The sequence below is a fragment of the Chanodichthys erythropterus genome, chromosome 13, assembly GCF_024489055.1.
Source record: "Chanodichthys erythropterus isolate Z2021 chromosome 13, ASM2448905v1, whole genome shotgun sequence".
Lineage (NCBI taxonomy): Eukaryota > Metazoa > Chordata > Actinopteri > Cypriniformes > Xenocyprididae > Chanodichthys > Chanodichthys erythropterus.
In genome coordinates, this window is record NC_090233.1 from 15,500,737 (window position 1) to 15,515,898 (window position 15,162).

Genomic DNA, 15,162 nt, shown 5'->3' on the forward strand with positions numbered 1-15,162 from the left:
TTTGATCAATTTAATGCGCCTTTGAAAAAATAAAATCATTTATTTTCAACATCAACAACAACAAAAAGGTCTCATTGACCCCAAACTTTTGAACTAAGGTTTATATATAATAACTGTATGATAGTGACAACAAGCAAACATGGGCCTTGTACAGTATCATACATACTACAGCACTTATGGCACTATTAAACGGTTATACCGCATTTTGCGTCAGCAATGTTAACACAGAAGCAGAAATAATTAAGCCAGGTTCTGTAGTAACCACTGGTTAATAATCATTTTCATCCCTCTGGGTATGATGACGGAAAGCGTAGATGAGCCTCGACCGGAAAAAGGAAGTCTGCATCTATTTATGACATATTATGATGTCCGGTAGGTTGGAGCTGCTAAGAATTTCCCCCCTTCGGACTGACCTATTCCATTCAAAACACAACACCAGGGTCTTCTCTTTCCAGGGAAAAGCCTTGAGCTACAATAAAAGGATAGAAGATTTCAAGATTCATTAGCAAAGTTGTTTAATTAAAACCACGTTTCGAGTCTGAGAATCTAATCTGTTCATCAAGCTGGGAAATGAGATGATGAAACATTAGTCAGCCGCGGCGTCAGAGAACTCAGAGGAAGTTCCTCACCCCAGATGCTTCAGAACGAAAGCGACAAATCCAAGATCAACTGTCAATAATTAATGAGTCCAAATGCTATACACACATTTACCTATCTATATAAATGAGCACTTCTATAGTTCTACAGTATTATTTGTAAAGTGAAGTTTGGTGTTTACCCTCCAAAGGAGGGGTTTGCTGGTTTCAGATAACTGGAAACACTCACAATCATTGTCAGTTCTGTGGCAAAACATCAATCTTCTTCTGAGAAGTCATTTTGTAAGATATTTAACCTATTATCTGAAATATTAAAGTCAAATCAGCTTCATATTCAGCTCTCTGACGTTGGCCAAAGGCATTTACACGTAAACATCTTTATTTAGGATTCTCTAGTGAGACATAAGAATGCGAAAGAGCTCAGGATCGAAACCCCGAGAGTCTGATAAGATAACACAATAACTGCTGGAATCATCAGGGTTTTTTGGGAGATAAACTGACTCACACACATGACTTAGATCTCAAACAGCTCTCAAAACAAGGTAAATGCCAAAAAATGCAGTATCTTGGATGGATTTTGATTCCGGTTGCTAGCTTGGATATCAAAGTTTGCCCACTTGGAAAAGAAACGGAGCTGAGGAAACAAATCAATCACGACATATTTAATTCCAGAGCTACAAAAATAGTGCTTTTACAAGGAATAAATGAATGTTGGCCAATAGGAAAGTATTTTTAACTTCCAGTGGGAAGATCTGGATTAAAATGTGAGGGTCTGGTGTTGGATCGCACACACAAAAGGAAAGATTCTCGCCAATTTATGGGCTCTGGAAAATATTTAGAAGAGTAATGAAACAGTTTGTGGTCCAGGTCAGGTTTCACTGAGATCTCGGAGGATGTGTAGCTTTGGTGAAAACAGATGCAACAGACAAAACCTGACCTAAGAACAGTCCTACAGCTAATGTACTGTAGTAGACTGTGACATAAGGCTGAGTTTGTCCTCATTCAGCACAGAAATCTACAGGCTTGTTATGGATCTTCAAGTGACATTAAATGCAATGCTGCCACCTACTGGATATGTTCATGATCAACACTATATTTATATCACCACCAGCCTCTTGAGATGAACGAGAACTATGTAAAAAAAAATATAAAGGATGTACAAAAATATTTTTGATATCATGTTGGTATTAAAACAATTTATATTAAGTTATTTATGTAGCCTACTTGAGTATATTTAGAGTGCGGATAATGGGGGGGGTCTGACGCCCCTAAAGAAGTCTTGACCCTGACTTGGGGGTTGGTCACAGAAAGAAGTCTACCCATAATATGCATGAACGAAGAACATAATGTGTTTACAATTAAATGCATATGTACTTCAGTTGAATGATGTACATATGGTGAAAATATCCACAATTTAACAACACTAAAATAAGAGTGTGCAGTTTATCTGTCAATCAACTGTGCATGAAAGTTTCGTTCATTACTGTTTTATATGTGTGTGTGTGTGTGTGTGTGTGTGTGTGTGTGTGTGTGTCCATTCAGTGCCACAGTGTTGAGATTCCACACTGCTCTGCAACAGTGTTAGTAATGGCCATGTGGCATCAGTCAGCGAGAAAAAGCCACACCAGTGAAAATATGTTACAGATTAATAGCTGAGCTACGGAAAGAGAACTGAAAAATCATATTTAAGTACTCAACGGCACACTCGGCCTTCTGGCTATAATCAAGCATAGTAATGATGTAAGGTAATAAAAACATCATCAAAGTAGTCCATGTGACATCAGTGGGTTAGTTAGAAGTTTTTGAAACATTGAAAATACATTTTGGTCCAAAAATAACAAAAACTATGACTTTATTCAGCATTGTATTCTCTTCCAGAATCCTTTCCATTGAATTGATTCCATTGAATTGATTCCATTGAATTGATTCCACTGAATTGATTCCATTGAATTGATTCCATTGAATCCTTTCATCTGTCGTCGTTGGTAATGCACTTTTACATCGCCGTGGTTGTTTTTGGCGATTAGGACATCCGCGACATGCACACTTACGCGCCATTTTAAAAAATATAGCAATACGAAAATACAAACAATGTAGAATAGCTTGAATACAGCGTGCGTCTCCCTCAGACTGTAAACGAAGCTCAGGCGCACCAGATAACACGTCAGCAGCGTCACTGCGGAGACGTGAACCACACTCCGGAGCAGAAGGGGGCGCTAATGGAAGAATAAGCTGGATGCCAAACACCATAAAATAGAAAAGAAGAAGAAGAAGAAGAAGAGGAATCGTGAACGCGGATTGACAACAGACCCGAAAGAGAAGGTAATGCTGAATAAAGTCGTACTTTTTATAATTTTTGGACCAAAATGTATTTTCAATGCTTCAAAATGTTGCGGATGTCCTAATCGCCAAAAACAACCACGGCAACGTAAAAGTGCATAACCAACGCCGACAGATGAAAGGATTCAATGGAATCAGTTCAATGGAATCAATTCAATGGAATCAGTTCAATTAAATCAGTTCAATGGAATCAGTTCAATGGAATCAATTCAATGGAATCAGTTCAATGGAATAAAATATCTTAAACTGTGTTCTGAAGATGAACGGAGGTCTTACGGGTTTGGAACGTATTAATGACATAATTTTCATTTTTGGGTGAACTAACCCTTTAACATCTATGAACATGAACAAATATCTTTTTAATAAGATGTAAAATGTATTTTTTCCCTCAAATTTTACTTTTGTCATGTAAAAGCTTCATATTTTTACACGCCTCTAAAGGCTGTTGGTCTCACACACTAATTTACACAATTCAACTTCTGAACCACGAAACTCTTTTGGGGACGACTTTTAGAGAAAACTGAACAAAAATTATATTTGATTGTTTGCACTGTCCCCTTTTCTCAGCATGGACATACAGTATATGTTGCGGGAAAAGACATAAGAAAGTGTCGGCATTTCTCGAGCGGAGCAGTTAAGCGTCGATCGTGCTTCATGACCCCTCATTTAGAGAAACACCGGGCTAATTATCAGGCAGAAGCAGCTGCTCCCGCGCCGCCTCACGGCTCAGGCTTGTAATCTCTCGACAGGAAGGACACGCCCTCGCTGGAATTCATCAAATTAGGATGCTCTGATCCAGCTCTTCTGAGCCGTCGACAGACATTTCCCCACGGTGAGCCCTGCAGGGAGAGCCAGAGAGGAGATGGTCGCAAGCCACAATTATCTCTAGGCTTTGCCAATTCCCACTCTGCCCGGCTCACATTACTGCCCATAATAGAGCTCAGCGCTATTCCAGGCTGTGAAACCAGGACACTTGCTGTGGGAAAGACATTTACAACGTGACAGCCATTGTGCGTCTTGCAGTAGGACTTCAGTTTAGAAGCAGTGTGATGGGTTCAGGTCCCAACAGGAGTTTCTACAGCACTGGATTTCTTCAACAAAACACTGATTTGCTTTGCATGATATTAGTCATATCTTTATCACTGAGCTATAAAACATTTATGACCTGCTAACCGCTGTATGAGCAAAGACATGAAAATGAAATTTCCAGCTTTAAACTGTCATAAATCTTGAATGTTTTGGAGCAACAGACTGAAGTTTGATCTCTTTTTAAAGGAAACACTTGACATTATTGCTGAAGAGGGAAAAAAAAGGATGACCTTTTGAGGTTTAAGTTTATTGTTATGAAAATTGCACAAAAATACCATTTTCAAATTCTATATGAAACATGTATGTAAAACTGTGAGAAAATCATAGCCGTAAATCTAAACAAGTTGCGTTCCAAATTTTAGTACCAAATGTTTCCACTAGATGAAATTCCTTTCCCATTCATTCCCAATGCGCTCACTGCCGACCGTAAGGAGCACAAGTGTGACTATTTTTCAGCACCAGTTCATCTTTTTGAGTCACAATCATGAGTCAAGTCCATTTTTTGTGTTCACACAGAGAGTGCCAATACCTTTACTAAGTTTCATACCATTCCAATGAAGTAAAACATTATTTAAAAAAAATATACAGTCAAAAATGACTGAAGAGCACCAGAGGAGATTCATGGATTCACAATCAAAGACCAGACACTTAAGAGAAGTCATATGAAATCTCCTCACAATAATGTCACAAACGTCCTCTGGAAATTCATGTTCAATTTTTTTAAACTTGCAAAATAATTTTACTTAAAAAAAAAAGCTATATTTTGCATTAAAAAGCTTATTCCTTATTAACTCATCAAGCTCATTGTTGTGATTTTTTTTTTTTTTTTTTTTTCTAATCTACCATTGTTCTCCATTATGATTGCAATTATATACGTATTGCTTAAATTATTAAAAGGTTTTTATTAAAATATTGAAAATATCAAATAAGGCAGATAGTACCATATATATGATTTTGGAGTAAAATATGAATCTGACATGTTTTTGATAGCTGCCATGAGATTCATATTTGAATCAGTCAAAAGAAACACTTTCAAATCTCTTCCTCAAAGAGGACACACTGAAGTACACCAGCAGATTTAAACAACACTAAATCGTAGGCACATAATATGGCACAGAGTTTCATCAGTCCAAAGAGAAGTAAAAGCTAAAACACGAACCCTTCACGTGTCAGCTCTCCCAAACTCCCTGTCAGACAAACCACAGGAGACGTGAACTCCAGTCACCCTCATCTTCTCCATTTTCTAAGCTATCCTTCTATTTTTGCTTTCTATTTTTACCGTCCCTCTTCTCATTACTGAGGACTCGGAGCAGCAGAGGAGAACACTTGTAGGAGCATTGGGTCCCTACCTTTCCAGGTACTTCTCAGAGAAATCCACCATTGTGTGTAACGTGTGTCTGGGACGGGGCGGTCGAACGGTCACATTCCTCCAACCGCAGAGAGCTTCTGTGTCTTTATATAGCTCTGGATCTGTGAGAGGCAGAACGACCGTGAGCCAATCACAGGCCAGATCTCCACCAACACAGACTGCTGTATTGTGTGTCAGTGTGTCTATCTATCTGTCTATCTGTCTATCATCTATCTATCTATCTATCTATCTATCTATCTATCTATCTATCTATCTATCTATCTATCTATCTATCTATCTATCTATCTATCTATCTATCTATCTATCTATCTATCTATCTATCTATCTATCTATCTATCTATCTATCTATCTATCTATCTATCTATCTATCTATCTATCTATCTATCTATCTATCTATCTATCTATCTATCTATCTATCTATCTATCTATCTATCTATCTATCTATCTATCTATCTATCTATCTATCTATCTATCTATCTATCTATCTATCTATCTATCTATCTATCTATCTATCTATCTATCTATCTATCTATCTATCTATCTATCTATCTATCTATCTATCTATCTATCTATCTATCTATCTATCTATCTATCTATCTATCTATCTATCTATCTATCTATCTATCTATCTATCTATCTATCTATCTATCTATCTATCTATCTATCTATCTATCTATCTATCTATCTATCTATCTATCTATCTATCTATCTATCTATCTATCTATCTATCTATCTATCTATCTATCTATCTATCTATCTATCTATCTATCTATCTATCTATCTATCTATCTATCTATCTATCTATCTATCTATCTATCTATCTATCTATCTATCTATCTATCTATCTATCTATCTATCTATCTATCTATCTATCTATCTATCTATCTATCTATCTATCTATCTATCTATCTATCTATCTATCTATCTATCTATCTATCTATCTATCTATCTATCTATCTATCTATCTATCTATCTATCTATCTATCTATCTATCTATCTATCTATCTATCTATCTATCTATCTATCTATCTATCTATCTATCTATCTATCTATCTATCTATCTATCTATCTATCTATCTATCTATCTATCTATCTATCTATCTATCTATCTATCTATCTATCTATCTATCTATCTATCTATCTATCTATCTATCTATCTATCTATCTATCTATCTATCTATCTATCTATCTATCTATCTATCTATCTATCTATCTATCTATCTATCTATCTATCTATCTATCTATCTATCTATCTATCTATCTATCTATCTATCTATCTATCTATCTATCTATCTATCTATCTATCTATCTATCTATCTATCTATCTATCTATCTATCTATCTATCTATCTATCTATCTATCTATCTATCTATCTATCTATCTATCTATCTATCTATCTATCTATCTATCTATCTATCTATCTATCTATCTATCTATCTATCTATCTATCTATCTATCTATCTATCTATCTATCTATCTATCTATCTATCTATCTATCTATCTATCTATCTATCTATCTATCTATCTATCTATCTATCTATCTATCTATCTATCTATCTATCTATCTATCTATCTATCTATCTATCTATCTATCTATCTATCTATCTATCTATCTATCTATCTATCTATCTATCTATCTATCTATCTATCTATCTATCTATCTATCTATCTATCTATCTATCTATCTATCTATCTATCTATCTATCTATCTATCTATCTATCTATCTATCTATCTATCTATCTATCTATCTATCTATCTATCTATCTATCTATCTATCTATCTATCTATCTATCTATCTATCTATCTATCTATCTATCTATCTATCTATCTATCTATCTATCTATCTATCTATCTATCTATCTATCTATCTATCTATCTATCTATCTATCTATCTATCTATCTATCTATCTATCTATCTATCTATCTATCTATCTATCTATCTATCTATCTATCTATCTATCTATCATCTATCTATCTATCTATCTATCTATCTATCTATCTATCTATCTATCTATCTATCTATCTATCTATCTATCTATCTATCTATCTATCTATCTATCTATCTATCTATCTATCTATCTATCTATCTATCTATCATCTATCTATCTATCTATCTATCTATCTATCTATCTATCATCTATCTATCTTCATCTGATGAACGGTGTGATGCTCATTTATACTGTTCAAAAGTTTGGGGTCAGTAAGATTGGGTTACACTTCATTCCCATGGTCCACTTTAGACATTCTACTGGCTTTAAGTAACTTTGTCTACATGTTAACTTATTCTACTAACCCGAACCCTGACCTGACAGTCTACTAATACTCTAATGAGAGTTAGCTGACATGTAGTTGATAAGTTACTCATAGTTGTTAGAATGTCTAAACTGGACTATTGAATGAAAGTGTATAGCCTTAAAGGGTTAGTTCACCCAAAAATGAAGTTTCTGTCATTAATTACTCTCCCTCGTGTCGTTCCACACCTGTAAGACCTTCGTTCATCTTCAGAACACAAATTAAGATATTTTTGATGAAATCCAAGAGGTTTATGACTCGTCCATAGACAGCAATATAATCAACACTTTCAAGGTTTGTTTTTGCACACAAAAAGTATTCTCGTCTCTTCATAACATTAAGGTTGATCCACTGCAGTCACATGACTGTTTTAACGATGTCTTTAGTTCCTTTCTGGACCTTGAAAGTGTTGATTATATTGGACGAGTCATAAACCTCTCGGATTTCATCAAAAATATCTTAATTTGTGTTCTGAAGATGAATGAAGGTCTTACGGGTGTGAAACGACATGAGGGAGAGTAATTAATGACAGAAATGTACATTTTTGGGTGAACTAACCCTTAAGGTTATTTTTTTAAAAAAATTCATATTTTTTAACACAAATTAAGATATATCCATAGCAAGGACGCATTTAATAGATCAAATGAGACAGTGAAAACTGTTACATTGTTACAAAAAAAAGCCTATTTCAAATAAACAATCTTTCAACTTTCCATCATCAAAGAATCCTGAAAAATAAAATGTATCAGTTTCCACAGAAATCTGAAGCAGCACAACTGTGTTGAACACCGATAATAATCATAAATGTGTCTTGAGCATCAAATCATCATATTAGAATGATTTCTGAAGGATCATGTGACACTGAAGACTGGAGTAATGATGCTGAAAATTCAGCTTTGATCACTGGATATAAATTACACTTTACTATATATTCACACACACAAAGAATAAACAATCAAATATTATTGTAAAATAAACAGACATAGATATACTGTACATCTAAAAGTATTGTGACAAGCACACCCGCACGGACTCTTGATTTATCCATTAAATCCTGCTGATCAAATGTCATCCGTTTGAAAGGATTTAAATGAACCTCTGAATCACTGATTCTGACGCTGGTCATGATCAGAGTCCTGCTCTCTGCTGGGTTTCTCTGTGAATGTGACACTCATAATGAGGTGATGTGATGACAGCCTCTCCAGGAAGCGTGGGACAGCCGGTCTCCACACCTGGGAACTGTGGTCGCGAGCACATGTTGACAGAGACGGTTAGAAGAAAGCAGCTGTGCCCTGCCCTCGGGTGAGCCCATAACTCAGCTGAACATGACTGCTCTTTCTCTTTCAGCAGAGGTCTGCAGCTATACACTGATCTCAGAAGAGCGTCTGCTGTCATAAACCAGGTGCCAGAAAACAGCTTCCCTCTGTTAGAGCCAAACCAGGTGCAGCCGCTATCACATCTACTGATCTGTGAGGGATGACTTTTTGCGCCTATAAAGAACTTTTATATCAAACCTGAAAAAGCTTCCAGCTACTTCAGGTCAATTTCGCATGCCATTGTGTTTTCAAGTCAGCACACATCTGTTCGGAGCAATTCAGGTGATCCGAATACATTACTGAATGTAAAAACTCACATACGCCGCAGATATTCCCTTCTCAGTGAGACGCTTCACCTGATCCTCCATTCTGAGTTTGAGAAGACACACGGCTAATAAAATGAGATCACGAATCCTTTCATGTGTTGGTATAGGGTCAGCTGAGATTGAAAAATGATACTTGTCCCATATAAAAAAGTGTCTCTTGAATATTTTAATTCTATATCATTTTAACCCGTATCATATAAGCAACTAAATGCTGGATCTAGTCTTTCTAAATATAATGTTTAGTCGCTTACGTGAAGCAGTCATTGTCATCTCACAATTCTGATGTTTTTTTCTCAGAATTGCATGATTTAAACTCGCAAATGTGAGTAATAATGTCAAAATTGCAAGATATAAAGTTGCAGTTCAGACTTTTTAACTCACAGTTCTGAGAAAAAACGTCTTTTTCCCCTCACAACTGGACATTATAACACGAAACATGAGAAAAAAAGTCAGAATGCAATTGCATGATATAAAGTAACAAGTATAAACTCACAATTCTGATGGTTTTTCTCACAATTGCAAGATTTAAAATTGCAAATGAGTAATAATGTCAAAATTACAAGATATAAAGTTGCAATTCAGACTTTTGTTCTCGCAATTGCGAATTTAATCATGCAATACTACTTTATAACTCACAATTCTGACTTTTTTCTCAGAATTGTGAGATATAAACTCACAATGGTGTTATAATGTCAAAATAGCATGATTTTAACTCACAATTCTGAGAAAAAACATCTTTTTCCCCTCACAACTGGACATTATTACACGAGACAAGAGAAAAAAGTCAGAATGCAAATTGCATGATATAAAGTAACAAGTATAAACTCACAATTCTGATGTTTTTTCCCCTCACAATTCTGACTTCATATCTCACAATTTTGAGAAAAAAGTCAGAATTGTGGGATAAAAAGTCGGAATTACCTTTTTTAATTTTTATTTCATGGCGGAAACAAGCTTCCATAATTGTGCAAGGAACACTGCAAAAATAAGTCTTTATTAATCAATAACCTGCCCCTGTAATCATAATTGTGTTTTTAAAAAAAGGAAGAAGGGATTTTACTGCCTCTAGTGTTTATTTAATCTGGACGCTGCAGTGAATTATATGTATATAAGCATGTTTTTAGAGTTTTGCAGGAATGTCAGTAGAGGCACATTTTTCCAGTGAGTCAATGCTGGTAGATTCTGAACGTCTACATACAGCCGAGGATTCAAGGAGAGAAGAGTGCTGTCACATTCCTGTTTACTGTTTCGATGTCATTCATCTAAATGTGGCTCAATTTCACAGCACAGCGCTACCCACATCCCACACTCGCTAGAACAACACTTCTGTAATTACATATGCTGCATTCTGGACATTCACTGAGTCATACTGAAAAAATGAATGCATATTTGTGTGTGTGTGTGTGTGTGTGTGTGTGTGTGTGTGTGTGTGTGTGTGTGTGTGTGTGTGTGTGTGTGTGTGTGTGTGTGTGTGTGTGTGTGTGTGTGTGTGTGTGTGTGTGTGTGTGTGTGTGTGTGTGTGTGTGTGTGTGTGTGTGTGTGTGTGTGTGTGTGTGTGTGTGTGTGTGTGTGTGTGTGTGTGTGTGTGTGTGTGTGTGTGTGTGTGTGTGTGTTGGTGTGTGTGAGTGTGTGTGTGTGTGTGTGTGTGTGTGTGTGTGTGTGTGTGTGTGTGTGTGTGTGTGTGTGTGTGTGTGTGTGTGTGTGTGTGTGTGTGTGTGTGTGTGTGTGTGTGTGTGTGTGTGTGTGTGTGAGTGTGTGTGTGTGTGTGTGTGTGTGTGTGTGTGTGTGTGTGTGTGTGTGTGTGTGTGTGTGTGTGTGTGTGTGTGTGTGTGTGTGTGTGTGTGTGTGTGTGTGTGTGTGTGTGTGTGTGTGTGTGTGTGTGTGTGTGTGTGTGTGTGTGTGTGTGTGTGTGTGTGTGTGTGTGTGTGTGTGTGTGTGTGTGTGTGTGTGTGTGTTCAACTAGGCCATTTTGATCTGGGTATAGACAGTTTAGCTAATATTAAACTTAGTAAATCAAAACACAACAAAACAAAGGCAAATTATATTATTACCAAAAAGTGGTAGATGCAAATACACTTTTATGCACACACTGTTCTGGCCCGTTCGATCAATGCTAGGACACATGCAATATCTATTATAGGCCTATTAAATAGATGTTAAACACTTTATTCCCACTCTTAAATACCCATTAGCCACTTTATTTCCACTTGTTGAATATTTTCTTCCAATTTTATTAATCATAAACACCTCTCTGAGCTGATATATGATGAGAAAGGGAGGAGAATAGGATCAGAAAAATGTGGATTCAAATGTGGTTTCGGTCAATGGTCAAAAGCAAAATCCACCATTCTTATATTCTGACACTGTCCCAGATGGTTTCTATTGTCATTTTGTCTGGCTCAACCAAACAATGGTGGGCGGAGCTATGCAAATAACTTATTTGTACTTATTGTTAACACTTAACACAAATCAAGCCATGGCCAATTAACTCCACAAACTTTGCATTCACATATACATTGCATACACGTCTAAAGTCCTGGTCACAACACACTTTGAGTGTGCAAAATTACTCCAGACCCCACAATACTGACACAATCCATGCTTTTCAGTTTGTTCTCTGAATTGTGTTTCCAGTCTCCCACTTTCACACGTGTATGTAAGTAAATCCGGTGCAAAGTCTAGTGTTTCCAAGACTTGATGCAGCTGAAACAACAGAATCAGAACAGCTGCAAAATAGTAGTGTGTGTGTGTGTGTGTGTGTGTGTGTGTGTGTGTGTGTGTGTGTGTGTGTGTGTGTGTGTGTGTGTGTGTGTGTGTGTGTGTGTGTGTGTGTGTGTGTGTGTGTGTGTGAAATAACTCACTCCCAAAACCTGCACTGAACTATGAGTACTACTGATTTCAAATAATGTGTTATTCATGTGTGTTTTCATGTGCTGTAGTCACCTAGTTTACTGAACACCACTTAAAATAAGTGTCTGCAAGAAGATTAAAACATTACAGAGACAGAAGAGATATTCTAAACATTACCAGTGTAATCCCCATCAGATCTGAGAGAGCAGTGGCTGGTAAACGTTCCAGATCATTTCACCACAGATCTGCCTGAAGCTCTAGGTTTGAAGGAGACTAGAAACGTCTCTTTGTGGAAAAAACATTTCAGCAAATCAAATTGGGAGTCACTGTATCAACAGAAGCATTCACTGAACTTTCTTCAAGCTCAGATTTAGCGACTCCAGACATTATTCCAGACAGTCCCAGTTCACCAGACAGTAAAAACCTTTCCCTTATTGTGTTGATCTCAAAATTCACAGTGGATGTAGAGCACAAAGAGCTGAAGCCGTTCAGAGCCGTTCTGATTCTGTTGTTCTGAAGGTGCGAGACACTTTGGCACAACTGACACCTCACAAAACAAAGGCTCTGATTAACGATCCGTGATGATCTTCATGCAGTATCCCTCACGAGAGGACATGTGAAGAAGTCTGAGAAGCTCGACATCTAAATAAAGGTCCCAAAATGACAATGCCACAGAAGAACGTTTTTAGTTCCCCAAAGAACCTTTCAGCGATCCGTTCCTAAAAGTGTGAAGAACATTTTAACGTTCCAAAGAGCTCTTTTCCACTGTAAAGTCCACTGACGTTAAAGGTTCTTCGTTGAAACGTAAACGCCAATAAAGAAGCTTTATTTTTAAGAGTGGAGTTTGGCTGCTGCTCCATTCAATACACAAGTGTTGATCTTCATGTGATCCAACACAAAATGACTCCATCACAATAGTCTAATTAGTACAAAGTGCATAAATAAAGTGTACACAATTGTTATTTAATACTTATTGATTTTTTTAAAAGAGTTTAATGTATAATAAAGTATATTTATAGTTGACATTTCTGTCACTGTGATATATGTAATGCTGCTGTAGAATTTATTCAGAATGATTTTATGAAGTGCTGCTATGAATTTAACCTCTTGCTAACACTTTTCAATAAGGGTCCATTTGTTAGCATTAGTTAAAATGAAAAATACTTCTACAGCATTTATTCATCTTAGTTAAACTTAATTCCAACATTTACTAATGCATTATTAAAATCAACTATTGCTTCGGTTTCCATTATTGGCAACACTTTACAAGAAAGTTCCTGCATTATTTAACATGTACTAAGAATAAAAAACACTTCTAAAGCATTTATTAATTATAGTTCATTTCAAATCCAACATTTACTATTATTAAAATAAAAAACGTTGAATGCATTAATATTAATTAATGGATCTGAGCTGACATGAACGAACAATGAACAGTTTATTTAACATTAACAATTACTGTCACAAACGTTGTTAGTTAATATCAGTTAATGCATTAATAACTCCAATAACTCTCCAAAATGCAAAAACGCCGCATGTTTCCGCATGTCACAAAACCAAGGAAATTAGAACTAAATACCAACAATTTTCTGAGAACATTTCAACATTTAATAACGTAAGCTTGTGGAGACTGAAAACACAACACCAATGACCAACACGCAACGCAGAGAAACTGGAAACTGGAAACTTACAGGTTTTTGGATTTCTTCTTCTTGGTCCCGTCAGGACCCACGTCACAGCTGCATTCGGAGCCGGCGCTCAGCTGTGGAGAGAGAAAGAGTCGGCATCATCCAGTGAGGAAAGCAATGCAGAATTCCAGCTCCAAAAGTAGCTAAACCACGACAAGTTAATCCTCACCGCCTGGTACAGGCCATAGTGTGTGTGTGAGTGAGTGACCTGTAATCCTCAGCAGCGAGTGTGAGAGACTGTGTGCATATGTGATAGGTTCAGCTGGCCTCCAGCCATGCCCAGGATTACAGCGAGGGGCTCAGACCGGGAGTCACATTACACTTCCTGCCCTCGCAGCGATATTATAGGCTGACCGGACCGGGGGGAGGGGAGGAGAAACCGGGCTCTCAGTCTGAGGTTTGAGACCACTCTGAGTGCAGAAGAATGAGCCATTGTGTGTGTGCGCACCGTCTTGACCTGTGGTCTGGCTCTGGCCACTCATGGCACAGACCTCTCATGTTGCAACTGGACGATAAACAGCTTTTCTTGGCCCTCTCAGTTAGACAAATATTTCCCCTACTGTATATCATGTTTTGTATCAAGTCTGAGCTCCCTCGGGATTTGTCACACCTCTGAAAATTAGGCCTTATCGTGCAAAAGCATTGTTTCGACAAACTCTTCTGACAATAGCGCATTATTCTCGAGACTTGGAAGGTTTCTACTTCATTGTGGTGAACCGTGTTTTGGAGGAATAATGAAGATTGAGAGATCGTGGACGAAAAATGCTCAGTTGTTTTGGGGCAAATATGGACAAACCCAAACGTTGGGTTTAAAAATGTCATTGAAAAATTGAAACCAACGGTTGGGTTTGTCCATATTTAACAAAAACAACCCAGCATTTTTTAGAGTGAGGGTTAGTTTAACATCGTCGGTTTAACCATTAAATATTTAAAAATAAAATTCACTCACGTTACAAAAAACAACTAGAAATATCATGGCTAAAATGCAATGTTTTATATATTTGTTCAATACCTTTTTCCTAGATTGTTCAATGTTTTAAACTATAGTGTTTAAAATAATAGATATGCAGTAAAGTCAGTGTGATTTTATCATCATTATTATAGTTTTTGTTAATATTTTGAATCACTTTATTTTTTTCTGTTTTTATTTTAATTTCAGCTAATTTTTTTTATAATTTTGTCATGTGATTTTGTCATTTTATATATATTTTTGAAAACTTTTTAAAGTTTTAGGTTACACTTTATTTTGATGGTCCACTTTAGACATTCTACTTATTATAATTAACTTTGCAAAT

General features: G+C 36.4%; 1 protein-coding gene across 5 annotated transcripts in view; it reads right to left on the reverse strand.

Annotated features, from left to right (window-relative positions):
* rgs3a (regulator of G protein signaling 3a) overlaps window positions 1-15,162 on the reverse strand; it is a 90,442-nt gene that overhangs the window by 8,196 nt on the left and 67,084 nt on the right. For 4 of the 5 annotated variants that reach the window (XM_067405732.1, XM_067405733.1, XM_067405730.1 and 1 more), the window contains one exon: window positions 13,871-13,941. In XM_067405732.1, the coding sequence (XP_067261833.1) occupies window positions 13,871-13,941 (71 nt within the window). Of the gene's footprint in view, window positions 1-5,374; window positions 5,496-13,870; window positions 13,942-15,162 lie in introns of those variants that run through there. The other variant, XM_067405734.1, reaches the window with a different exon arrangement.